The 26460-nt window shown below is 47.6% G+C and overlaps 3 protein-coding genes across 3 annotated transcripts in view; 1 reads left to right on the top strand and 2 right to left on the bottom strand.

The window, feature by feature from the left end:
• Positions 1-10774, top strand: part of g6pc3 (glucose-6-phosphatase catalytic subunit 3) — a 15022-nt gene extending 4248 nt beyond the window's left edge. Inside the window, exons 4-6 of the mRNA XM_079530837.1 lie at positions 6530-6648; positions 8611-8752; positions 10417-10774. Coding sequence (XP_079386963.1) covers positions 6530-6648; positions 8611-8752; positions 10417-10768 — 613 coding nt within the window. The 3' untranslated portion in view covers positions 10769-10774. The remainder of the gene's footprint in view (positions 1-6529; positions 6649-8610; positions 8753-10416) is intronic.
• Positions 1-26460, bottom strand: part of lsm12b (LSM12 homolog b) — a 119567-nt gene that overhangs the window by 53650 nt on the left and 39457 nt on the right. The window lies entirely within an intron of this gene.
• Positions 25602-26460, bottom strand: part of tanc2b (tetratricopeptide repeat, ankyrin repeat and coiled-coil containing 2b) — a 60769-nt gene continuing 59910 nt past the window's right edge. Inside the window, 1 exon segment of the mRNA XM_079530838.1 lies at positions 25602-26458. Coding sequence (XP_079386964.1) covers positions 26036-26458 — 423 coding nt within the window. The 3' untranslated portion in view covers positions 25602-26035.

The following is a 26460-nucleotide window of genomic DNA, read 5'->3' on the forward strand; positions in this document are numbered from 1 at the left end:
CTTCACTCACAGGTGGGTTTAATTAGGACACCTTCACTCACAGGTGGGTTTAATTAGGACACCTTCACTCACAGGTGGGTTTAATTAGGACACCTTCACTCACAGGTGGGTTTAATTAGGACACCTTCACTCACAGGTGGGTTTAATTAGGACACCTTCACTCACAGGTGGGTTTAATTAGGACACCTTCACTCACAGGTGGGTTTAATTAGGACACCTTCACTCACAGGTGGGTTTAATTAGGACACCTTCACTCACAGGTGGGTTTAATTAGGACACCTTCACTCACAGGTGGGTTTAATTAGGACACCTTCACTCACAGGTGGGTTTAATTAGGACACCTTCACTCACAGGTGGGTTTAATTAGGACACCTTCACTCACAGGTGGGTTTAATTAGGACACCTTCACTCACAGGTGGGTTTAATTAGGACACCTTCACTCACAGGTGGGTTTAATTAGGACACCTTCACTCACAGGTGGGTTTAATTAGGACACCTTCACTCACAGGTGGGTTTAATTAGGACACCTTCACTCACAGGTGGGTTTAATTTAATTAGAACATCTGATTACTCATCATGTGACCACCGTGCTCGGCCTTTAGGTGCGTTACCCGTTTAAATCATATCAAATAAATAATGGTAGTGGGTCGACTGCAGGGACGAATATTTCCATAATCCTCATGTTGTTTTCGCCGGTACTTTTAGATTGGTAATAAACACAGCGGTACGATATATGAAAGCATTTTATAAATTATACTATTGGTATTTCACACAGGTGTTGCCAAATAACTAATTATCTTGCCAGTCAGATGCGTATATGACATATCTAGGTCATATCAATTTAATCTGCAGAGGCTGGTTCTCTGCACAGTGCACACACTGACTGACCAGCTAACGTTTACCTACTTTAAACCATAATATGACAAACCTTGGATTAATTCTTCTGAAAACGAGCAGCACAAGGTAAGTGATTCACACATTCAGGCGGGCATATTATTATGTGTAGCTGCTGCTGACCTGACCAGTCCACTGTGATAAGCATTATGACAAAAACAGAGAGAGAGAGAGAGAGAGAGAGAGAGAGAGAGAGAGAGAGAGAGGGAGAGATAATTGATATATAAATATAATGCACTCGTCTCTAACTCTCTCTCTCTCTCTCTCTCTCTCTCTCTGATCATCTTAATGTTGTATTCCCCATGGCCAGGGGGGAGGCAGGCATTTAAGTTGATATAAATTGTCACCAATCTAACATAAATCGGGCCCCAATGTCCAGTGTGTTTCTCCAGCCTCCTCCTCTCCTCTCTATCGTACGTTCTGGATGTACTGATGCTGGCGGCCGTGGGACTGTCCAGTGTTCTGGATGTACTGATGCTGGCGGCCGTGGGACTGTCCAGTGTTCTGGATGTACTGATGCTGGCGGCCGTGGGACTGTCCAGTGTTCTGGATGTACTGATGCTGGCGGCCGTGGGACTGTTCAGTGTTCTGGATGTACTGATGTGGCGGCCGTGGGACTGTTCAGTGTTCTGGATGTACTGATGCTGGCGGCCGTGGGACTGTCCAGTGTTCTGGATGTACTGATGCTGGCGGCCGTGGGACTGTTCAGTGTTCTGGATGTACTGATGCTGGCGGCCGTGGGACTGTCCAGTGTTCTGGATGTACTGATGCTGGCGGCCGTGGGACTGTCCAGTGTTCTGGATGTACTGATGCTGGCGGCCGTGGGACTGTCCAGTGTTCTGGATGTACTGATGCTGGCGGCCGTGGGACTGTTCAGTGTTCTGGATGTACTGATGCTGGCGGCCGTGGGACTGTTCAGTGTTCTGGATGTACTGATGCTGGCGGCCGTGGGACTGTCCAGTGTTCTGGATGTACTGATGCTGGCGGCCGTGGGACTGTCCAGTGTTCTGGATGTACTGATGCTGGCGGCCGTGGGACTGTCCAGTGTTCTGGATGTACTGATGCTGGCGGCCGTGGGACTGTCCAGTGTTCTGGATGTACTGATGCTGGCGGCCGTGGGACTGTCCAGTGTTCTGGATGTACTGATGCTGGCGGCCGTGGGACTGTTCAGTGTTCTGGATGTACTGATGCGGCGGCCGTGGGACTGTTCAGTGTTCTGGATGTACTGATGCTGGCGGCCGTGGGACTGTTCAGTGTTCTGGATGTACTGATGCTGGCGGCCGTGGGACTGTCCAGTGTTCTGGATGTACTGATGCTGGCGGCCGTGGGACTGTCCAGTGTTCTGGATGTACTGATGCTGGCGGCCGTGGGACTGTCCAGTGTTCTGGATGTACTGATGCTGGCGGCCGTGGGACTGTCCAGTGTTCTGGATGTACTGATGCTGGCGGCCGTGGGACTGTTCAGTGTTCTGGATGTACTGATGCGGCGGCCGTGGGACTGTCCAGTGTTCTGGATGTACTGATGTGGCGGCCGTGGGACTGTTCAGTGTTCTGGATGTACTGATGCTGGCGGCCGTGGGACTGTTCAGTGTTCTGGATGTACTGATGTGGCGGCCGTGGGACTGTTCAGTGTTCTGGATGTACTGATGTGGCGGCCGTGGGACTGTTCAGTGTTCTGGATGTACTGATGCTGGCGGCCGTGGGACTGTCCAGTGTTCTGGATGTACTGATGCTGGCGGCCGTGGGACTGTTCAGTGTTCTGGATGTACTGATGCTGGCGGCCGTGGGACTGTCCAGTGTTCTGGATGTACTGATGCTGGCGGCCGTGGGACTGTCCAGTGTTATCATAGGTTATGTAGCCTGGGGTCCACCTCTGCTTTCTATGGCATTATGTTATGTAGCCTGGGGTCCACCTATGGACCCTAACCCTACAGGTAGCCTGGGGTCCACCTATGGACCCTAAGCCTACAGGTAGCCTGGGGTCCACCTATGGACCCTAACCCTACAGGTAGCCTGGGGTCCACCCATGGACCCTAAGCCTACAGGTACCCTGGGGTCCACCCATGGACCCGAACCCTACAGGTAGCCTGGGGTCCACCCATGGACCCTAACCCTACAGTTAGCCTGGGGTCCACCCATGTACCCTAACCCTACAGGTAGCCTGGGGTCCACCCATGGACCCTAAGCCTACAGGTAGCCTGGGGTCCACCCATGGACCCTAACCCTACAGGTAGCCTGGGGTCCACCCATGGACCCTAAGCCTACAGGTACCCTTGGGTCCACCCATGGACCCTAACCCTACAGGTAGCCTGGGGTCCACCCATGTACCCTAACCCTACAGGTAGCCTGGGGTCCAACCATGGACCCTAACCCTACAGGTAGCCTGGGGTCCACCCATGGACCCTAACCCTACAGGTAGCCTGGGGTCCACCCATGGACCCTAACCCTACAGGTAGCCTGGGGTCCACCTATGGACCCTAACCCTACAGTTAGCCTGGGGTCCACCCATGGACCCTAACCCTACAGTTAGCCTGGGGTCCACCCATGGACCCTAACCCTACAGTTAGCCTGGGGTCCACCCATGGACCCTAACCCTACAGTTAGCCTGGGGTCCACCTATGGACCCTAAGCCTACAGGTAGCCTGGGGTCCACCTATGGACCCTAACCCTACAGGTAGCCTGGGGTCCACCCATGGACCCTAAGCCTACAGGTAGCCTGGGGTCCACCCATGGACCCTAAGCCTACAGGTAGCCTGGGGTCCACCCATGGACCCTAAGCCTACAGGTAGCCTGGGGTCCACCTATGGACCCTAAGCCTACAGGTAGCCTGGGGTCCACCTATGGACCCTAACCCTACAGGTAGCCTGGGGTCCACCCATGGACCCTAAGCCTACAGGTAGCCTGGGTCCACCTATGGACCCTAAGCCTACAGGTACCCTGGGGTCCACCCATGGACCCTAAGCTTACAGGTACCCTGGGGTCCACCCATGGACCCTAACCCTACAGGTACCCTGGGGTCCACCCATGGACCCTAAGCCTACAGGTAGCCTGGGGTCCACCCATGTACCCTAACCCTACAGGTAGCCTGGGGTCCACCCATGGACCCTAAGCCTACAGGTAGCCTGGGGTCCACCCATGGACCCTAAGCCTACAGGTACCCTGGGGTCCACCCATGGACCCTAACCCTACAGGTAGCCTGGGGTCCACCCATGTACCCTAACCCTACAGGTAGCCTGGGGTCCACCCATGGACCCTAACCCTACAGGTAGCCTGGGGTCCACCCATGGACCCTAACCCTACAGGTAGCCTGGGGTCCACCCATGGACCCTAACCCTACAGGTAGCCTGGGGTCCACCCATGGACCCTAACCCTACAGGTAGCCTGGGGTCCACCCATGTACCCTAACCCTACAGGTAGCCTGGGGTCCACCCATGTACCCTAACCCTACAGGTAGCCTGGGGTCCACCCATGGACCCTAACCCTACAGGTAGCCTGGGGTCCACCCATGTACCCTAACCCTACAGGTAGCCTGGGGTCCACCCATGGACCCTAAGCCTACAGGTAGCCTGGGGTCCACCTATGGACCCTAAGCCTACAGGTAGCCTGGGGTCCACCCATGTACCCTAACCCTACAGGTAGCCTGGGGTCCACCCATGGACCCTAACCCTACAGTTAGCCTGGGGTCCACCCATGGACCCTAACCCTACAGTTAGCCTGGGGTCCACCCATGGACCCTAACCCTACAGTTAGCCTGGGGTCCACCTATGGACCCTAAGCCTACAGGTAGCCTGGGGTCCACCTATGGACCCTAACCCTACAGGTAGCCTGGGGTCCACCCATGGACCCTAAGCCTACAGGTAGCCTGGGGTCCACCCATGGACCCTAAGCCTACAGGTAGCCTGGGGTCCACCTATGGACCCTAAGAATACAGGTAGCCTGGGGTCCACCTATGGACCCTAACCCTACAGGTAGCCTGGGGTCCACCCATGGACCCTAAGCCTACAGGTAGCCTGGGTCCACCTATGGACCCTAAGCCTACAGGTACCCTGGGGTCCACCCATGGACCCTAACCCTACAGGTACCCTGGGGTCCACCCATGGACCCTAAGCCTACAGGTAGCCTGGGGTCCACCCATGTACCCTAAGCCTACAGGTAGCCTGGGGTCCACCCATGGACCCTAAGCCTACAGGTAGCCTGGGGTCCACCCATGGACCCTAAGCCTACAGGTAGCCTGGGGTCCACCCATGTACCCTAACCCTACAGGTAGCCTGGGGTCCACCCATGGACCCTAACCCTACAGGTAGCCTGGGGTCCACCCATGGACCCTAACCCTACAGGTAGCCTGGGGTCCACCCATGGACCCTAACCCTACAGGTAGCCCGGGGTCCACCCATGGACCCTAACCCTACAGGTAGCCTGGGGTCCACCCATGGACCCTAACCCTACAGGTAGCCTGGGGTCCACCCATGTACCCTAACCCTACAGGTAGCCTGGGGTCCACCCATGGACCCTAAGCCTACAGGTAGCCTGGGGTCCACCCATGGACCCTAAGCCTACAGGTAGCCTGGGGTCCACCCATGGACCCTAAGCCTACAGGTAGCCTGGGGTCCACCCATGTACCCTAACCCTACAGGTAGCCTGGGGTCCACCCATGTACCCTAACCCTACAGGTAGCCTGGGGTCCACCCATGGACCCTAACCCTACAGGTAGCCTGGGGTCCACCCATGGACCCTAACCCTACAGGTAGCCTGGGGTCCACCCATGGACCCTAACCCTACAGGTAGCCTGGGGTCCACCCATGGACCCTAACCCTACAGGTAGCCTGGGGTCCACCCATGGACCCTAAGCCTACAGGTAGCCTGGGGTCCACCTATGGACCCTAAGCCTACAGGTAGCCTGGGGTCCACCCATGTACCCTAACCCTACAGGTAGCCTGGGGTCCACCTATGCAGCTCCCGGCAGGATCCGCCGGGAGAAACTAGACGCAGCTGCGCGACATGAGACTAATTAATAAGAGCGACAGAGAGAGAGAGGAGTGTGTGTGTGTGTGTGTGTGTGTGTGTGTGTGTACGTGTGTGTGTGTGTGTGTGTGTGTGTGTGTGTGTGTGCGTCAATTTAACAAAGGTGCACGACGATCATAAATCAGCAGAGAGTGAGAGATGTTTGCGCTACTCTATGCCGAATTGAAGTGGACTCGGACCCAGACTTTTTCTTTTCTCCCTGGAAATGAAAACGTCTGGGTTTCCGAGGCTAGCGTCTGTCCAGCTGCAGGGAAACAAGGAAGTGAGTTGATCCAATCCATTTCCGGGTTTTACTGCTTCGTCAAATGTTTTCAAAAAACATTTTTGAGAGCAATGTTTAGCTGTAAATGACATTGTGTGTCACTAGTGTGTGTGTTTACATCATGGCTGTCATGTTGGAAACGGCAGTAAATCAAGCGGGCAATCTAGCAGCCGTGCAGCTGGTGCTCAGAGGGTTTGATTAGTTGATTAGTTGATTAGTTTGATTAGTCTGTTATAGAGCGGAGCGGTCTGTTATCAAGAAATAAGAGACCTCTGAATTCAGCGATTGACCAATCAGAATCAAGCATTTAGCCAAGCCATGTAATAAGTTATGTTATGTTGTGTTTCTCCAGCCTCCTCCTGTCCTCTCTACTGTACATACTGTATGTGGTGATGCTGGCGGCCGTAGGACTGTCCAGGGTGTTCATCCTGGCTCACTTCCCTCACCAGGTCCTGGCCGGCTCTGTCACAGGTCAGAGGTCAACTCTATACCGTTCATTTATATTATATATACAGTAATATGACTAATGTAGAAGCTGCCTGTGTCCCAGCAGGTCAGAACTATTCTACTGTAAGAACTAATGTAGAAGCTGCCCGTGTCCCAGCAGGTCAGAACTAGACTCTACTGTAAGAACTAGTGTAGAAGCTGCCTGTGTCCCAGCAGGTCAGAACTAGACTCTACTGTAAGAACTAGTGTAGAAGCTGCCTGTGTCCCAGCAGGTCAGAACTAGACTCTACTGTCAGAACTAATGTAGAAGCTGCCTGTGTCCCAGCAGGTCAGAACTAGACTCTAGGGTAAGAACTAATGTAGAAGCTGCCCGTGTCCCAGCAGGTCAGAACTATTCTCTACTGTAAGAACTAATGTAGAAGCTGCCCGTGTCCCAGCAGGTCAGAACTAGACTCTACTGTAAGAACTAATGTAGAAGCTGCCTGTGTCCCAGCAGGTCAGAACTAGACTCTACTGTAAGAACTAATGTAGAAGCTGCCTGTGTCCCAGCAGGTCAGAACTAGACTCTACTGTAAGAACTAATGTAGAAGCTGCCTGTGTCCCAGCAGGTCAGAACTAGACTCTACTGTAAGAACTAATGTAGAAGCTGCCCGTGTCCCAGCAGGTCAGAACTATTCTCTACTGTAAGAACTAATGTAGAAGCTGCCTGTGACCCAGCAGGTCAGAACTAGACTCTACTGTAAGAACTAATGTAGAAGCTGCCTGTGTCCCAGCAGGTCAGAACTAGACTCTACTGTAAGAACTAATGTAGAAGCTGGCTGTGACCCAGCAGGTCAGAACTAGACTCTACTGTAAGAACTAATGTAGAAGCTGCCTGTGTCCCAGCAGGTCAGAACTAGACTCTACTGTAAGAACTAATGTAGAAGCTGGCTGTGTCGCAGGTCAGAACTACACTCTACTGTAAGAACTAATGTAGAAGCTGCCCGTGTCCCAGCAGGTCAGAACTAGACTCTACTGTAAGAACTAATGTAGAAGCTGCCCGTGTCCCAGCAGGTCAGAACTATATCCTACTGTAAGAACTAATGTAGAAGCTGCCTGTGTCCCAGCAGGTCAGAACTATTCTCTACTGTAAGAACTAATGTAGAAGCTGCCCGTGTCCCAGCAGGTCAGAACTAGACTCTACTGTAAGAACTAATGTAGAAGCTGCCTGTGTCCCAGCAGGTCAGAACTAGACTCTACTGTAAGAACTAATGTAGAAGCTGCCCGTGTCCCAGCAGGTCAGAACTAGACTCTACTGTAAGAACTAATGTAGAAGCTGCCTGTGTCCCAGCAGGTCAGAACTAATGTAGAAGCTGCCTGTGTCCCAGCAGGTCAGAACTAATGTAGAAGCTGCCCGTGTCGCAGCAGGTCAGAACTAGACTCTACTGTAAGAACTGACCCGTTCAGGGCGGGAACCCCTTTTGGGTTTTTTAAGCATTATGTTATGCTTTTCTTTAGCTATTGGAAAATAGCAGCTACGAGCTTGTAGGTCTGCTATTTTTGAAAAATCGTGAAAAATGTGGTGCAAATCTTTGAATATATATTCTTTCAGAGCGAACGTTTTTTTTTAACTCAAATCTTTGCTTCTGGGGTGGGGGTCCCTGGAACTACATATTTTCAGATGGGGGTCGGCGGCCAATTACATATATTGTTTGGGGTCCTTGACATGAAAATGTTTGAGCACCACTGACATAGAAACATGGGTTTTAATGGAGATCGACTTACAGTAAGCAAGAACAAAACACATGCTAATACATCTAAAACATTTTACAAAGTATGTAAATAATAAACATGCATAACACCACACCAGATGGGGCGGCTGTCTTTCTTTCTTTCCCTTTCTAAAGGCACATTTCTTTCTTTCTTGTTGCCTTTTTAAAGGAACATTTCACACATTTAGAACAAACTAACTGACCGCTCCATGTGTGTTCTCTTGGCCCCATGCAGGATTCATCCTAGGTGTGGTGCTCAGCCGCAGGGTGCCTCACGGGCGCCCCCTGGTGTTCTTTGTGTGCACTAGCGTGGCTCTGATGGCCGGCGCCCTGTTGCTGCACGCTGGCCTGTCGGCGGTGGGCGTCGACCTGTCCTGGTGAGTCTGACACGTATAGGGAGCAGATCTACAAGCTAACGACGCGTTGTCATTTAATTAAACTATAGCTGATACGGGACAGGTGGGTACAGTAGGGACATCTGGCCACCTGGATGTATTTTGGGCATCTCATTCTGAGCTTGTAGTAATCTATTGCAGGGGTTCTCAACCCATGGGTCCCTCTGGGGGTCGCCAAATTATTTTGGGGGGGTCCCCAAATTAATAAAAAAAAAAAAAAAAAAAAGGAAATGAAGAGTTTACATATAGTACACGCATACACATTCCCTAATGATTATATCTGGTTTCAGTATTTATTTATGGTGTATTGTCTCTATTATTAAGGTTATTATTTTTTTTTAAACAAATTTTATTCAAAGAGTATGACATATTATGCAAGTTTCACAGAAAGAAAATACGACTCTTTGTTTTTATATTTTCTCCCACAACTCCTTTCCCAATCCTCCCCACCCACCCACCTATTATTAAGGTTATTGTAGCTGTCAATTTATATTGGGGGGCGGGGCGGGGGTCCCGAGACACTGCCAAAGTATCTCCGGGGGGTCCCCGGCCGAAAACGTTGAGAACCCCTGCTCTATTGGACTGCCCTGGAACCCCTGCTCTATTGGACTGCCCTGGAACCCCTGCTCTATTGGACTGCCCTGGATATAATAAGACTAGGTTTTAGAACCCCTGCTCTATTGGACTGCCCTGGATATAATAAGACTAGGTTTAAACGTTGAGAACCCCTGCTCTATTGGACTGCCCTGGAAAACGTTGAGAACCCCTGCTCTATTGGACTGCCCTGGATATAATAAGACTAGGTTTAAACGTTGAGAACCCCTGCTCTATTGGACTGCCCTGGATATAATAAGACTAGGTTTAAAACGTTGAGAACCCCTGCTCTATTGGACTGCCCTGGATATAATAAGACTAGGTTTAAAACGTTGAGAACCCCTGCTCTATTGGACTGCCCTGGATATAATAAGACTAGGTTTTAAAACGTTGAGAACCCCTGCTCTATTGGACTGCCCTGGATATAATAAGACTAGGTTTTAAAACGTTGAGAACCCCTGCTCTATTGGACTGCCCTGGATATAATAAGACTAGGTTTTAAAACGTTGAGAACCCCTGCTCTATTGGACTGCCCTGGATATAATAAGACTAGGTTTTAAAACGTTGAGAACCCCTGCTCTATTGGACTGCCCTGGATATAATAAGACTAGGTTTTAAAACGTTGAGAACCCCTGCTCTATTGGACTGCCCTGGATATAATAAGACTAGGTTTTAAAACGTTGAGAACCCCTGCTCTATTGGACTGCCCTGGATATAATAAGACTAGGTTTTAAAACGTTGAGAACCCCTGCTCTATTGGACTGCCCTGGATATAATAAGACTAGGTTTTTTTTCCAATGGAAATATCCTGAATAAACCAGTGTCGTATTATAATCGGCGACTAGAGACTATTTGACATTCTTTTTCCACAAATGGAGAAATGGGGGTCGTCTTACAATCGGAGTCTTATATTCGGTACAGTACGGGTAGTTCTACATTGCAGTAGTTCTACATTGCAGTAGTTCTATGTCGCAGTACTGATACCTTTACATACGGTGTGTGTGTGTGTGTGTGTGTGTGTGTGTGTGCGTGCGTGTGCGTGTGTCCATCAGGTCCATCGCTCTGGCCAGGAAGCGGTGCGCTCGCCCCGAGTGGGTCCGCATGGACACGGCGCCCTTCTCCTCCCTGACGCGGGACTGCGGGGCGCTGCTGGGCCTGGGCCTGGCGCGCTACTGGGCCCCCCCCGGGGGCTGGGCGCTGCCCCGGGCCCCCCGCGCCCTCTCGCTGGCGCTGGCCTCGCTGGCGCTGTACCACGTCAACCGGCTGGCGCTGCCCGTGCGCCCGCCGGGCCTCTTCTACGGGCTGTTCCTGGTCAAGTTCATCATGGTGCCCCAGGTGGTGATGGTGCTGGCGCCCGGCCTGGTGCACATGCTCACCCACAGGGACGGCAAGAAGAGGGACTGAACTGGAAGTACCTGGAAGTACAAGGACTATCGAAAGAGGACGGGAAGCGAAGACCGTACGGTGGACTCCATGTTGCTCCTGGAAGGAAAGAAGACCACCGTACGGTCTTCTGTCCTTCCAGGGAGCAACATGGAGTCCACTGTACGGTCTTCTGTCCTTCCAGGGAGCAACATGGAGTCCACCGTACGGTCTTCTGTCCTTCCAGGAGCAACATGGAGTCCACCGTACGGTCTTCTGTCCTTCCAGGGAGCAACATGGAGTCCACCGTACGGTCGTCCTTCCAGGAGCAACATGGAGTCCACCGTACGGTCTGCTGTCCTTCCAGGGAGCAACATGGAGTCCACCGTACGGTCTTCGCTTCCCGTCCTCTTTCAATCGTCCTTGGAAGTACTGGAAGTACCTTCACTAAAAACGCTCCACACGTCCCAGACTCTTCTCCCTCCTGGCTCCAAAACTATGGAATGCACTTCCCATTGCAATCAGAACTGCACTCACTCCCAACCTTCCAGGTGGGTTTCCAGGCGTCTGAAAACCCACCTCTTCAGACTCCATCACGGCCCGTAGCACTTACTTTTTGTTCTTTCTTAATGTAAATTGCTCTGGATTAAGAGCGTCTGATAAATGCATAAATTGTAAATTGTAATTGTGAACTGTCGTGGACAAAACGCCTAAATGCACTGGTCGTTGTAGGGATGGAGCTCGATAACCAATACCCGAAAAACACCGATCACAAGCTTATTATTGAGTACCCGGTATCAATAAGCTTTGGGCTTATCAAGCCTGTTATGGAGTGGTCCATATAGTGGCCCATGACGTCATGTTTAAACAATCAAGACAAGAGGCCATCAATAAATAAATCAATGGGTCTAAAAGTGTATTGATACCTGCCAACCAGCGCTGCCCGGGTAAACTAAATGACACTTTTAACCCATTCTGGACGGGAACCCGGTTTGGTGTTTTAACTAAGCATTATAGAGAGTATGCGCATGCATAGAGAGAGGACAATAGAGGGTATGCGCATGCTTAAAGTGAATGGCACATCGAGTGGCAAAGCAACAGGCAAAGTGAGTTTAACATCGTTTAATGTTGTTTAATGCAATCAGATATGACTTTTCTGTGTGGCTGTATGGGTTGTCAAGGCCAGAAAGTAGTTTTTTGCCACTCAGTAGGCGTTCCTGCATAACTTCCTGGTTTGATGATGATGTCACGCGCATACCCTCTATTTAGCTATTAAAAAATAGCAGATCTACAAGCTCATAGCGCGCCACCGAGTGGCGCGCTATGAGCTTGTAGGTCTGCTATTTTTGAAAAATCGTGAAAATGTGGCACAAATCTTTGAATATATATTCTTTCAGAAGACTTTTTATTTATTTCGACGTCATGCGTAAATGCGTTAAAGTGATGATGGTACACATATTAACCAGTTAACAGTTTCTGTTAACTGTTTCTGTTAGAAAAGTTCTGTATTTGAAGGTCCCTAGTAAAATACACTGGTTCTGTTCTGTCCTTCATCTTTCCACAAAATGAAAATGTTGGATAAGAACCTGGTTCGATAAGATGCTCGTTATCAATACAAATTAACGATCTCCATCCCTAAGTGGTTGTGGTTTTCAAACCCTCGTTTCGTCATCATTTTTCGACCGCGGTCGAGATCATCACAACTTTGACCCCTCTACCACATGGAACTATGTTTTGGGCGTAGTGATATGGACACAAAAAACATAGTTCCGTGTGATAGAGGGGTAAAAAATGAACGAAAGTTGCACTAATATTTTAGAATTAGGTCAACAATACAAATTATTTTAGTTTTGTGGATTCATTTACTTTTAATGCGTGGCCCCCAGGGCCCCCCACAAAATGACCAGAACTACTTAATATTTCACCTAAACCAGAGCAGAACTCCCACCACGGGACTCTGGCAATCAATTAATACTGTTGCAACCACTATATCAATGGCAAGTATTTCATACAGCTTAAGTTAAAAAAATCTGAACTATCCCTTTAAATAATTGTTATTTTGATCAAATATCTCTCCTAATGGTACCGACATCAAAACAGCATGGAATTGTAGGACATAATCTTACCCAACACAAATATTGTACCTTTTGGGTGTGAGACGTTAAATGTCATCAGAAGGTGTGAAAAGGGTTGAAAACCCCTGCTATAAGAGTATGAAATGGGGCTTTCTTTAACTTACTCAAGACCTACTTGTACACTCTTGCTTTTAGATGAGCTTTTAAATTCCTTGTTATTCGTGTCCTCACTGTACTGCATGTACTGCTGTTATTTTAATGTTGTTTTCAGCCCCTTTCTGTTGCTCTGTGAAGCACTTTGAGCTGCATTTCATGTCATGAAAGGTGCTAAACAAATAAAGTGTTAACACTTTGATTGCTACAGAATCTCCCCAGGCCTATTCTGATGTTGCTACCGTTTAACATTGCACGAAGGCCTTGTTCGGGGGCCCACAGCAAAATGTTCTCTTACAGAGAGAATCACACGCATACATCAAAAGAAAGCTGAACTTGTCCACTTCAATTTAAAAAATAAATTTTGATTTTACCATCTTCCATTCTGGAGATATTGACCTTTTTGCAACACCTGCTTTTGCCTGGAAGTGGTTATCTTGAACAGCGAGCAGAGTTATGGATGGTTTAAAGTCAGAGACATTGACAGGCAGATATAAAAATGAACACAATAAATATCCTATACATCCTATACACCGAATGAAAGCCCTGAATGTGTACTTTTACGAGGAAAACAGTACACATTGATCCCATCTACAGTTTGACAGTAATTGGTTATTGATATAAATACTATATACCGTATGAAACAGAAGACTCTCTGCTTTCATAAGGAAAAAAATTCGACTGTAATAATAAAAATCACACCCCTGTGAAGTGAGCGGTGCAACTCTACTTCTCTACTTATTCACTACAGCTCGCTATATACGGACTGAGACGGAAAGTCATGTAAACCTTTTATTTACAGTTTGGTCTGTAAAATTCTACTGTAATAATAAAAATCACACCCCTGTGAAGTGAGCGGTGCAACTCTACTTCTCTACTTATTCACTACAGCTCGCTATATACGGACTGAGACAGAAAGTCATGTAAACCTTTTATTTACAGTTTGGTCTGTAAACTTCTACTGTAATAATAAAAATCACACCCCTGTGAAGTGACAGAGTGCAACTCACTTCAACTCACTTCACAGGGGTGTGATTTTTATTATTACAGTAGAAGTTTACAGACCAAACTGTAAATAAAAGGTTTACATGACTTTCTGCCTCAGTCCGTATATAGCGAGCTGTAGTGAATAAGTAGAGAACAGAGTTGAGGATATTTATTGTGTTCATTTTTATATCTGCCTGTCAATGTCTGTGACTTTAAACTTTCCACAAGTCTGCTTTCTTACTGGGGGGGGAGGAGGAGGATGATGATGATGATCGCCTCGCCGAATCTATCGCACAGATTGCTTTCATTCCGTCGATCACAGGGGACATCAAAGTCTTGATCAAAGTCCCACTATCCAGCGTTGTCATTAGGCCTAGTACTTATCCATCTGTGCATGCTTGGGCATGTAGATAACCGCCCGGTGGTGTTGTTGTACGGCGAGAAAAAAAAAGTCAGTCCTTCCACAGCACACCAGACACCATCACGGTGTTCATTATAGGCTAAGTTACAACCGGGTCGATTACGCCCCTGACGCGTTCATTGCGATCTTATCACTGCAATTATAATGAATACAAAAGTGTTACGATCGATCGCACACGATGCCATCTGTACATGCCTGGGCATGTTATAACCGGCGGTGATGTTGGGGCGAGGAAGAAAAAAAGTCAGTCGCTGAATACAAAAGCGTTACAATCACACATCCGAGCGATCGCCAATTATGATGGATCCGTGATTCCCCAACAGAAGACCTGTAACCGGCCACTGTCTGTTGTCATGGCGGTGCCTCGATACTGTGGTTCGTTTGTTAGTTCGTAGTATGAAGAAGGAAACATGCATCTGTCCATGTGTGTTGCAGACGTTATGCAATGCCGAATCGCCGATCCGGTGCAGATTATTCTTATTCTTCGTGGGGTTTTATGGCGGTTGGCAACTCGCATACGGTGCAGATTGGTGTGTTGTGTTTATTGTTTAGGCTGCGTTCGTTCATCATGTTTTTTTCCGAGAGACAGACCCCCATCTCACAAGGTCCTCCTCCTCGGGAGAAACAGGAGGGGAGGGGGGAATCGAGTGTTACGGCGTTGGGTGAAATGTGATACTTCTATGCACACACTGACTAGATTGGGCGCGTCCATTGTAGATACCCTGCAGGCTTCTACACGTAAAGCGGCCCTAAGCAGCAATGACAGGGGGATGGTTCTTCATTGTCCGGGTGGGTAAAAATATGAATGAAAGTATTCTATAAAAAAGTGATTAAAACGTATGGATACGTGATTCGCACCGGACGTTTGATTAATTAATAACGTACGGATACGTGGTTAGCAAATTATGTGTTAAGAGCAGGGGTGCCCACACTTTTTGGACTTGAGAGCTACTTTTAAAATGACCAGCTCAACATGATCTACCCACCCCGAATAAAATACATAATGACCAGCTCAACATGATCTACCCACCCCGAATAAAATACATAATGACCAGCTCAACATGATCTACCCACCCCGAATAAAATACATAATGACCAGCTCAACATGATCTACCCACCCTGAATAAAATACATAATGACCAGCTCAACATGATCTACCCACCCTGAATAAAATACATAATGACCAGCTCAACATGATCTACCCACCCTGAATAAAATACATAATGACCAGCTCAACATGATCTACCCACCCCGAATAAAATACATAATGACCAGCTCAACATGATCTACCCACCCTGAATAAAATACATAATGACCAGCTCAACATGATCTACCCACCCTGAATAAAATACATAATGACCAGCTCAACATGATCTACCCACCCTGAATAAAATACATAATGACCAGCTCAACATGATCTACCCACCCTGAATAAAATACATAATGACCAGCTCAACATGATCTACCCACCCCGAATAAAATACATAATGACCAGCTCAACATGATCTACCCACCCCGAATAAAATACATAATGACCAGCTCAACATGATCTACCCACCCCGAATAAAATACATAATGACCAGCTCAACATGATCTACCCACCCCGAATAAAATACATAATGACCAGCTCAACATGATCTACCCACCCCGAATAAAATACATAATGACCAGCTCAACATGATCTACCCACCCCCAATAAAATACATAATGACCAGCTCAACATGATCTACCCACCCTGAATAAAATACATAATGACCAGCTCAACATGATCTACCCACCCCGAATAAAATACATAATGACCAGCTCAACATGATCTACCCACCCTGAATAAAATACATAATGACCAGCTCAACATGATCTACCCACCCCCAATAAAATACATAATGACCAGCTCAACATGATCTACCCACCCCGAATAAAATACATAATGACCAGCTCAACATGATCTACCCACCCCGAATAAAATACATAATGACCAGCTCAACATGATCTACCCACCCCGAATAAAATACATAATGACCAGCTCAACATGATCTACCCACCCCGAATAAAATACATAATGACCAGCTCAACATGATCTACCCACCCTGAATAAAATACATAATGACCAGCTCAACATGATCTACCCACCCCGAATAAAATACATAATGACCAGCTCAACATGATCTACCCACCCCGAATAAAATACATAATGACCAGCTCAACATGATCTACCCACCCCGAATAAAATACATAATGACCAGCTCAACATGATCTACCCACCCCGAATAAAATACATAATGACCAGCTCAACATGATCTACCCACCCTGAATAAAATACATAATGACCAGCTCAACATGATCTACCCACCCCGAATAAAATACATAATGACCAGCTCAACATGATCTACCCACCCTGAATAAAATACATAATGACCAGCTCAACATGATCTACCCACCCCGAATAAAATACATAATGACCAGCTCAACATGATCTACCCACCCCGAATAAAATACATAATGACCAGCTCAACATGATCTACCCACCCCGAATAAAATACATAATGACCAGCTCAACATGATCTACCCACCCCGAATAAAATACATAAAAACTGAGGGCGGTTTGGAATAGCGGCGCTAAGAAACACACATAGGGCCCTATTAAGCAAGACGAAAAACCCATGCGGTAATACAGATTTCGCCCTCGCTCTGCGCCTTTTCGTATTATGGAAGCCGTGGTGAGCGCTGCACTCATATGGAATACCACGTTCCTGCATAATTTAGCATTGGGGGAGTGTCCATATGTTAATTATTTTCGCTTTGCGCTATATTGCTATTAAGCCCCTTGACCTAAAAACACGCAGCGCATACCGATTCCGCCTGGGTCTGACCACGTCTTAAAAGCAAAAAGCACTGTTTGATTTTACACTTGAGCGGCTCTGGAGTGCTGCTGGAGTGTTGCCATGTCTGTTTTCTGTTTATTATAAGCGGCTTCTTTTTCTGCAAAGTTGCTTGTAAATATTGGTAGTTGTGGTTGCTTTTCTTGTTTCTAAAGTGCTTATTTGGGCTTTCCTCCTAATGTTGTTTAAACCAGTGATCCTCACACAGCGACATTCCCATGTCAAGGACCCCCAGATGAATGCATTTGCCCAACTAAGCCAGTGACCCCCATGACAGATTTGTGTTTTTAAATGTTTCAATAACATTTTTCAAAAATATTCTTATTGTCACTTTTTTCAAAGATTACTTTTGAAAATAGCAGATCTACCAGCTCACAATGCATCACATTCATTCATTAAAACAATGAACTCTGACTGCAGGGGGATATATATTTATAATGATCATTATAACAATGTGCAAGAAAATATGTAAAAAGAAGGAAGAACTTTATTCATTATGTATTTGTGGACAATCAAAATATGCTGGAAATTTTAATGTGGTGTCATTAAAAGGAATCTTGATATGGCAGACTCACTATCTAGAAAATAAAAACATAACAACTTCATTTAAAATAGGTTGCAAACCCCTGTTATATGCGATTCTTTAGGGAGTATGTTTTTAGACCTATTTACTTGTTTCTATGAGACATGGCAACAGCAGGAGACGAGCTTTCTGGCTCAAACGTTCAAACGTTTAGATTGTAAAGGGTCATATATCGCTAATTTCTCAACCTTTAAAAAAAGATAAAACATCTCCATAATCACTGGGAAGTTAGCTTTCATATGCTGTATCACACCCGACTCAATTCTTCTTCAATAAAATGCTACGAGCGAAGACCATAACATTGGGGCCGCAGCAATACGCATGGCGCACGTATGGCATTTCAACTCATTCCTTCGTCGTGACTCGAATGAAATAAAATAAAATAAACGTTATTTTACTGGTGTTTTTCAATAGAAACAAATAAAGAGCGTGTGTGCAACAGTCAGTGCATATACGTGCATGCACTATAGGCTATATTTCCTCCTTGTCGGGATGGTGAGCTGAGCTCTTCACAGCCCGTTTGTCTTTCATATTATTCTTGTAATATTTGATATTATAAACACTCATGGTTCTCTCATTTCTCAACCGTTTTTTAAAATGTAAAAATCCCCATATTCCTTAGGAATCTTGCTTTCATTCGCTGTATGGTACATGGTTCTATTTTTATCGAATTAAACAATATCAAACGAACTTGTATGTTCGGGGGTTAGACGATTCTGGGAACATTACGCATGGATTGCCAATTTGCCAGCCAATGCTGCGTATCTACTCGCAGTTCCATTCCGATCTGAAAGGTATAGGTAGGTGCCATTTCAAAGTCTTAGTTATTCATTTATGAATCAAATCAACTAGAATGCTTAGAACAGAAACAAATTAAGTGATGATGTGCGTATATCTCCCTCCCTTAGCATATGGCTGCGCCGCTGTAATGACTTTCCAATGAAAACTGCAAGTTACTTAACAAAATAGAGACATAGGCCTACAAGCTATGCACATCATGGCTGTGACAGCTTGTGGATCTGTTCTTTTGAGGCATAAAGGTGACAGCATGCAGTGCAATATGAATAATTAACCCAAATGTGACAAAGTCATGTCATGTCTATGGTGCCAGGCTGCAGAAATGTAATACCACTTGCCGAAAAGGGCGCATTCGATGAGGACATCAGCTGGTGTCGTCAAGAGAATAGTACGGACATGTTCATTGGGTAAGCCTCAAAACTCCCTGAAACACTCCCATGACTAATTCAAGGCCGTTTTGCTCACACCACGGGGTGTCGAAAGCGCTTCTTACCTGGCCCATAATTGTAATATGACATTGCACCCGCCCCCACGTCTTAAAAACTGTAAAATTATATGTAATTAGATTCCACTTGCTTAATAGGGCCCATAGAGAGTGAAATAGTGTGGGGGGGGGGGGGGAAAGCCTTCCTCCCATTCTGTATGGAAGTGGTAGGTTTTGGGGTTCTTTATAATGCTATACTGACTCTGGAAAACAAAGCATTTCCCTACATTTAGAAGCCTTGAAGGGAGCCGACAGGGAGTGCATGCGTTTGGTCCGACTAGTCATTGGTTCGAAACACGACAACCCACCTCAAACCCTAACCTAACCATAACCGCAAGCACGGGAGCAGGCGCTATAGTCCGAGGTGCTAGCAGGCGCTAGTCCGAGGTGCGGACGCATGTCGAACCAATGCTTCGTCGGACCATAGTATGCCTCCCGACGACAGGCCCTTCTTGTCAATCAATCAAGTCACCTTCAGTAGTGGCAGATGCCAAAAAGAGGGGTTTTGTTTTTATGTTTTAATTATAATTATTTTTGGGCATGTCATGTGATCTACCTGCACAGCCTTTGTGATCAACTGGTAGATCACGATCTACCTTTTGGTACTTTAGGGTATCAAACGCTCTCATTCCAGGTAAGACAAAAACAACGGGACATGCATGCGGCGTGTTTCAGCTCAGAACCATTTATAAATATGTTTTCTTATTTCTTTCAATACATCATTTTTTTTCTTCTTCTTTGTATAGGACTGTACAGTTAGGGAGATAAAAACCACATTCTTTTTAATTGTTTTTAATTAAACATTTTCTTTTTTTAAATCTTTTTATTATTGTTATTTTTTTTAATCACAGCGCTCTTGAAAGCTCACATTTACATTTAAAGAGAAACTCCGCTCAGCAAGCAAATACATTAAAATAAAATAAACAATACAAAAATCATCTCTTTCTTCTTCTTCTTTCGTCGTTCTTTTATCGTAAAGAGTCTTTGCTTTTTGTCTGGTGAGGTTCAAAGAAGGAAGGAAAGAAAACCATATTCTCGGTGGGGTGGGTGGGGACGGACGGACGGACGGACGGACGGACGTTCGTTGGGACTCCTTCTCGTTGTTTTGTTAGAATCTGAAACGGTATTTTATTTATTTATGTATCACACTTCAGAATCTGAAGTCTGCTGCTGCTATACAAGGTGTTTGTTTTCCTGCTTGAGCTTCAAAGAATAATCGCATGCATCCTCCGTCTATTTACAGCCAAAAAACAACAACAATATACAATAATGGACAGTTCAGAAGAAAAAAAAAACGACCCCACACACCTCCTCCTCCCCCCGTCGGTCCTCCCCCCCCCCCACCACCAAAGGAAAAAAAAAAGAAAAAGTCCCCATATAATAATGTCGTTGAAATTAAGTATATTACATAATCCATACCTTCATTTATGATATGATGATTTCGATGGACAGACAGACAGACATACAGACACCTCTCTGCTTGGCGTACAGTCAAAGAGACTCTATTGTCTTATGATCAGAGGGTGTCCTGTTGTTATCATTATTATTATGATATCGCTTTAAAGGACTCGAAGCTCCAAAAACTCTGTATTGCAAACAATGTCACACGACCACTCCAACCCCAACCGCTGACACACCTCCTCATCGTGTACGTGATAATATTGCTAAAAAAGAAAACAGCCGATCTTCAAGCTCACTGCGTCGCAAAAAGCGACGCACTGTGAGCTTGGAGATCGATCGGCTATTTTTGGCAGAATGTATAATCGACCCCCCCCCCCCCCCCCCCTCCCCTACCCCACCCACCCACCCGGGCCTACATTTGGGACGGTTAAGAATCGCGGGCGATTTCATTTGAATTTTTGTAGCGATAAAAAAAAGCAAAACAAGTTTCTGATAATGCACCGAGGAGCGGATCAGCAGGATTGGAATCAGAAAGACATCGATTGAAATTGTTTCACGAACTGTATACTCTATATATATATATACTGTTTATATATATATATACACACACACACGCACGCACGCGCGCGCGCGCGCACGGACACACACACACAGCAGATTAACAACTTGTGCTATAACCGTCTCTATACATATTCAACCTGCTCTTTAATAAAACGTTGTTTTATTTTGCTGTTTGTATATTAATTGTACAAAGCTCTGTAAATCCTGTCGTATGACTGACGGCCCCTGGCCTGTGACAGTCCAGTTTCATCACCCCCCCCCCCCCCCCCCCCCCCGCCACGCGGCGGGAGGGGAGGGGAGGGGGGGAGGGGGGTGGGGTTATAGGCCACCCGGGGATCGAAAACCGACCGCGCATGCCCACGTCGCACACACACTTTCTCTCCAAAGTTTTCACGACAATCACCCGACGATAAAAAGTGTTTTTTAAGTAACATATACATAAAGTGCACTCTCAGTTAAATAACTTCACAGGCATTTTTAGTGCAGAATAAATGATGATCGAAAACGTAAAATCTAATAATAATAATAATAATAATAATAATAATAATAATAATATTGTTCAGAGTAAAAACTAAATGCTTTTTTCTTTTTAAATAGATGCAGAATGAAAGGAAATCTCTGGTGGAGCTGTTGCCCCCGCGACCCGACTACGGATAAGCGGTTGAAGGTGGATGGATGGATGGATGGATGGATGGATGGATGGATGGATGGATGGATGGACGGACGGACGGACGGACGGACGGACGGACGGACGGACGGACGGACGTCGTGTTCATTTTCTAATAATTACGATTAGTTAGTAACTGTTAAGTTTAACCGACTAATTTCTTAACGGCGATTTATCGATTAACGATTAACATCCCTAGAGGAAACACATCGACTCACTGGCCTTGGAACGTCTCGGGGATCCCCCAGGAGGAAGTCACTAATGTTGCTCTGGAGGAGAGGGAAGTCTGGAGCTCTCTGGTGGATTGAGCTGTTGCCCACGCGACCCGACTACGGATAAGCGGTTGAAGATGGATGGTGTTATGAGCTGTCCCATGACACATGGAGCCTACATGACCATTACAAGCAGAATAAACTGAAAATAAATTAAACGTATTGCACTCTTGGCCTAAACTGTATAGCGTGCTGTGCGTGGTGTAAAGCAGTGGTTCTCAAAGGACCCCCAAATTGATTACATTTATTAGCCCGCGGACCCCCATTCGAAAAGATGTGCCAGGGACCCCCATTATGACTCTAGCAGTGATTGTCAACCGTTTTAATTTCAAGGACCCCCCAGTTTGACATGCATTAGTCTACGGACCCCCCATTTAATGGCATTTCTATCTCTGGGACCCCAATTTATATTGTATAAATATAAATGTAACTCTGAGAGTGTACAAATGGAACCACATGTGGTTCCATTTGTACACTCTGAAGAGTTATAGAGATCCATGGGTCCATTTGGTTCCTAACTGTCCGTCATAGCTGGGGGACCCCCTGGAACTGCCTCGAGGACCCCTGGGGGTCCCCCAGGGGACCACTGATGTAAAGCACAGTAATCTAGAGAAACCTCGTCTGCAGAACCGTCTCCGCTAGCTCGTTCAAGATAAATCACACCCGTGTGAAGTGAGGGGCGCTCTTATCATCGTACGTCATCATGAAATAACATGCCTATTTGTTCAGACACATGTGACGTCAATTCTCCATTTGTTAGCACTAGGGGGTGCTGTTTGCTAGCGCCCCTCAAAAAGGACGATGTCTCCTTCATAGATGCCTTTCTACCTTTCTGTCTGTGGAGATACAGACAGCCCAGAGCCGAAGGAGGAGTCTACCTTTCTGTCTGTAGAGATACAGACGGCCCAGAGCCGAAGGAGGAGTCTACCTTTCTGTCTGTGGAGATACAGACGGCCCAGAGCCGAAGGAGGAGTCTACCTTTCTGTCTGTGGAGATACAGACGGCCCAGAGCCGAAGGAGGAGTCTACCTTTCTGTCTGTGGAGATACAGACGGCCCAGAGCCGAAGGAGGCGTCTACCTTTCTGTGTCTGTGGAGATACAGACGGCCCAGAGCCGAAGGAGGAGTCTACCTTTCTGTGTCTGTGGAGATACAGACGGCCCAGAGCCGAAGGAGGAGTCTACCTTTCTGTGTCTATTGGAGATACAGACGGCCCAGAGCCGAAGGAGGAGTCTACCTTTCTGTCTGTGGAGATACAGACGGCCCAGAGCCGAAGGAGGAGTCTACCTTTCTGTGTCTGTGGAGATACAGACGGCCCAGAGCCGAAGGAGGAGTCTACCTTTCTGTGTCTGTGGAGATACAGACGGCCCAGAGCCGAAGGAGGAGTCTACCTTTCTGTCTGTGGAGATACAGACGGCCCAGAGCCGAAGGAGGCGTCTACCTTTCTGTGTCTGTGGAGATACAGACGGCCCAGAGCCGAAGGAGGAGTCTACCTTTCTGTGTCTATTGGAGATACAGACGGCCCAGAGCCGAAGGAGGAGTCTACCTTTCTGTCTGTGGAGATACAGACGGCCCAGAGCCGAAGGAGGAGTCTACCTTTCTGTCTGTGGAGATACAGACGGCCCAGAGCCGAAGGAGGAGTCTACCTTTCTGTCTGTGGAGATACAGACGGCCCAGAGCCGAAGGAGGCGTCTACCTTTCTGTGTCTGTGGAGATACAGACGGCCCAGAGCCGAAGGAGGAGTCCACCTTTCTGTGTCTGTGGAGAATTCAAAGGTTTGCTTATTATTGATCTTTGTTACTTGTAGATCTGCTATTTTTCAACAGCTAAAGCATAACATAATGCCTTAAAACACTAAAAGGGGGTTCCTCAGCCCAGAACGGGTTAAAACACTAAAAGGGGGTTCCTCAGCCCAGAACGGGTTAAGGGGGGGTTAAAGGGGGGGTTAAAGGGGGGGTTAAAGGGGGTTCCTCAGCCCAGAACGGGTTAAAGGGGGGTTAAAGGGGGGGTTAAAGGGGGTTCCTCAGCCCAGAACGGGTTAAAGGGGGGGTTAAAGGGGGTTCCTCAGCCCAGAACGGGTTAAAGGGGGGTTAAAGGGGGGGTTAAAGGGGGGGTTAAAGGGGGTTCCTCAGCCCAGAACGGGTTAAGGGGGGGTTAAAGGGGGGGTTAAAGGGGGTTCCTCAGGGGGTTCCTCAGCCCAGAACGGGTTCAGCCAAAGATGTGGAGAAAGGTTTGGAAGCCTTACTGGGAGCCATTTTAAACTTCCCACCGACTAAGGCATCATCATGAGGTCTGCTATTTATGAACTGGTACAGTAAGTACAGTAAGAACACACATTATGTACAGTGGAGCATCCTAGCCTACCTGAGCCTTAAAACCTCTGGACGAAAATACAAAATAAAAAGTGGAAATAATAAATCGGTAGATGCAAAAACTATGTTCTAGTAACTTGTGCGTTTGAACGTCGTCGTCCCCCCTCGTCGTTACATGCAAAAAATATAAAATAAAATAAAAAACGTTTTTTTTAACGTTTATTATAACAGCAACTGAAGACAGTAAGTACCCAGAGATCTCGTAAAAAAAAAAGGCGGGCGCTCGTGCAACGTTTCGTATATTTTCGGGGCATTGTGTGCGTCGACCGTGTTTGTCCGAACCCAAAACAACCGTTCGTTCAGGGGTCAACAATGGGGTGTACAATGTTGGTGACCCCTGACCCCTGCATGGGAAGGAGCTCCAGATTTTTAAGCGAGGAATCTACACCGAATGGCCGGGAGGAAGTAAATAAAGCATTTGACTGCACCGAGTATGACAAAAAAATTATAATAAGAAAAAAAAAACGTGTTTTGTCTTTGTTATGAAATATGACACGATGGAGGTAATTCTGTCACTGAGAGTTGATCATATGACCCTCCCCCCCCCCCCCCCCCCCCTCCCCCACATCGCCCCTGGCAGGGTTTTACCGCATCCATCTGACAGCGCCCCCTAGTGGTGGGACGTGAAGGCAGGTTTTTCAACAGAATACAATTCAACGCCAAACTATGTTATTTTTTTATATATATATCTATGTACAATATATAACTTAATTATAAATATTGTCATTTTTATCTTAAGTACTGAGTTGTCGCGTTGCTTAGTTTTTTAGTTATTCTTTTTCTCCTGTGAGCAATTTACAGTATCGGACATTAGAATATTGTATTACACAGAGTTACAATAAAGCCCGGCTATACTTTAGTTGCACGCCGGCATCGCGCGCCGGAGCTAGCGCCGGGCTAGTGCCTGGAGCTAGCGCCGGGGCTAGCGCCCGGAGCTAACGTCAGAGCTAGCCTATATCTCCCGACCTTGGGAACTTTTGGCCATCGGCTACCGGCCGGTACCTCGTGGCGCGCGGTGCCGGCTCACGCGACTATAGATGAGGTTGGGCGTCGATAGCCTATGACTGTAGCGACCGCCGTTAAGAGCACACTCTGAAAGAACAGAAGAAAGGATGGATACGCCAAAAAGAAAGTTCACACACGCGGCGGCCCTTCCTCGCGTCCACGCTCCGGCGCCGTAGCGTTTTTTGGCGTTTGTGCCGCACGACCTCGTCGTGTGTCGTCTTTGACTCCCATGATACGAGTCTCAGGTCCAAACAACGTATATTCCTTTTAATCCGCGTAGAGTCACCGACGAGCCAAAACAAACGCCTTCTTAGAATTGTCGTTAGAAGTATTCCTCCTCCTGGACGAAGAAAAACCAGTCCGCGTGTGTGTCGAGATGTCCCCCGCCGGTTGTGTGACTGAGCACGACTGTGATACCTTCCCGTAAATTCCTTCGCGATGATGAGTCCGATGATTCCGTGCCCCACACACGCGCACGCACACACCTAGACACACTCACATGAGAGTTCCGCAGCAATCTGCTGTAGAGCCAAAACATTATCTGTGGTCTCCCGCTCTCTCTCTCTCTCTCTCTCTCTCTCTCTCTTTACCCCCCCCCCCCCCCCCTCCCCCCCAACCTCAGGGGAGGGGGGGGGGCTGTGAGGGGGGCGTGGTCACACGTTGGACTCCACAAACGGTCTCTTTGGTTTGATGGGCGAGGTGGTGCCCGGCGGCGGGCCCACCTGGCTCACGGCCACGCCCCGCTGCCCCCGGTGGTGGTGGTGGTGGTGTGCGTACATGTTGTCCTGGTAGGAGGCCTGCGCCACGGGCAGCGTCCGCGCCACCTTCACGTCCGGGTAGGTAGGCACCTGGCTGACGCGCTCCAGGATGTCCCCGCCCCCTCCTCCTCCTCCTCCTCGGGAACCGCCGCCACCATTGGCCAGCTTGCCCAGCGAGGAGGCGGAGCTGGGCTGCACCGCGTAGTAACCGTCGTCGTCCAGCAGGTGGCCGTTCTGGGCGTTGTTGGTCTTGTTGTAGTAGGCGATGTTTCCCAGGGAGGTGGGCGGGCTGTAGGCGGAGCCGCCCATCTGCCCCCCCC

The sequence above is a fragment of the Electrona antarctica genome (assembly GCF_951216825.1).
Source record: "Electrona antarctica genome assembly, contig: scaffold_310, whole genome shotgun sequence".
Taxonomy (NCBI): Eukaryota; Metazoa; Chordata; class Actinopteri; order Myctophiformes; family Myctophidae; genus Electrona; species Electrona antarctica.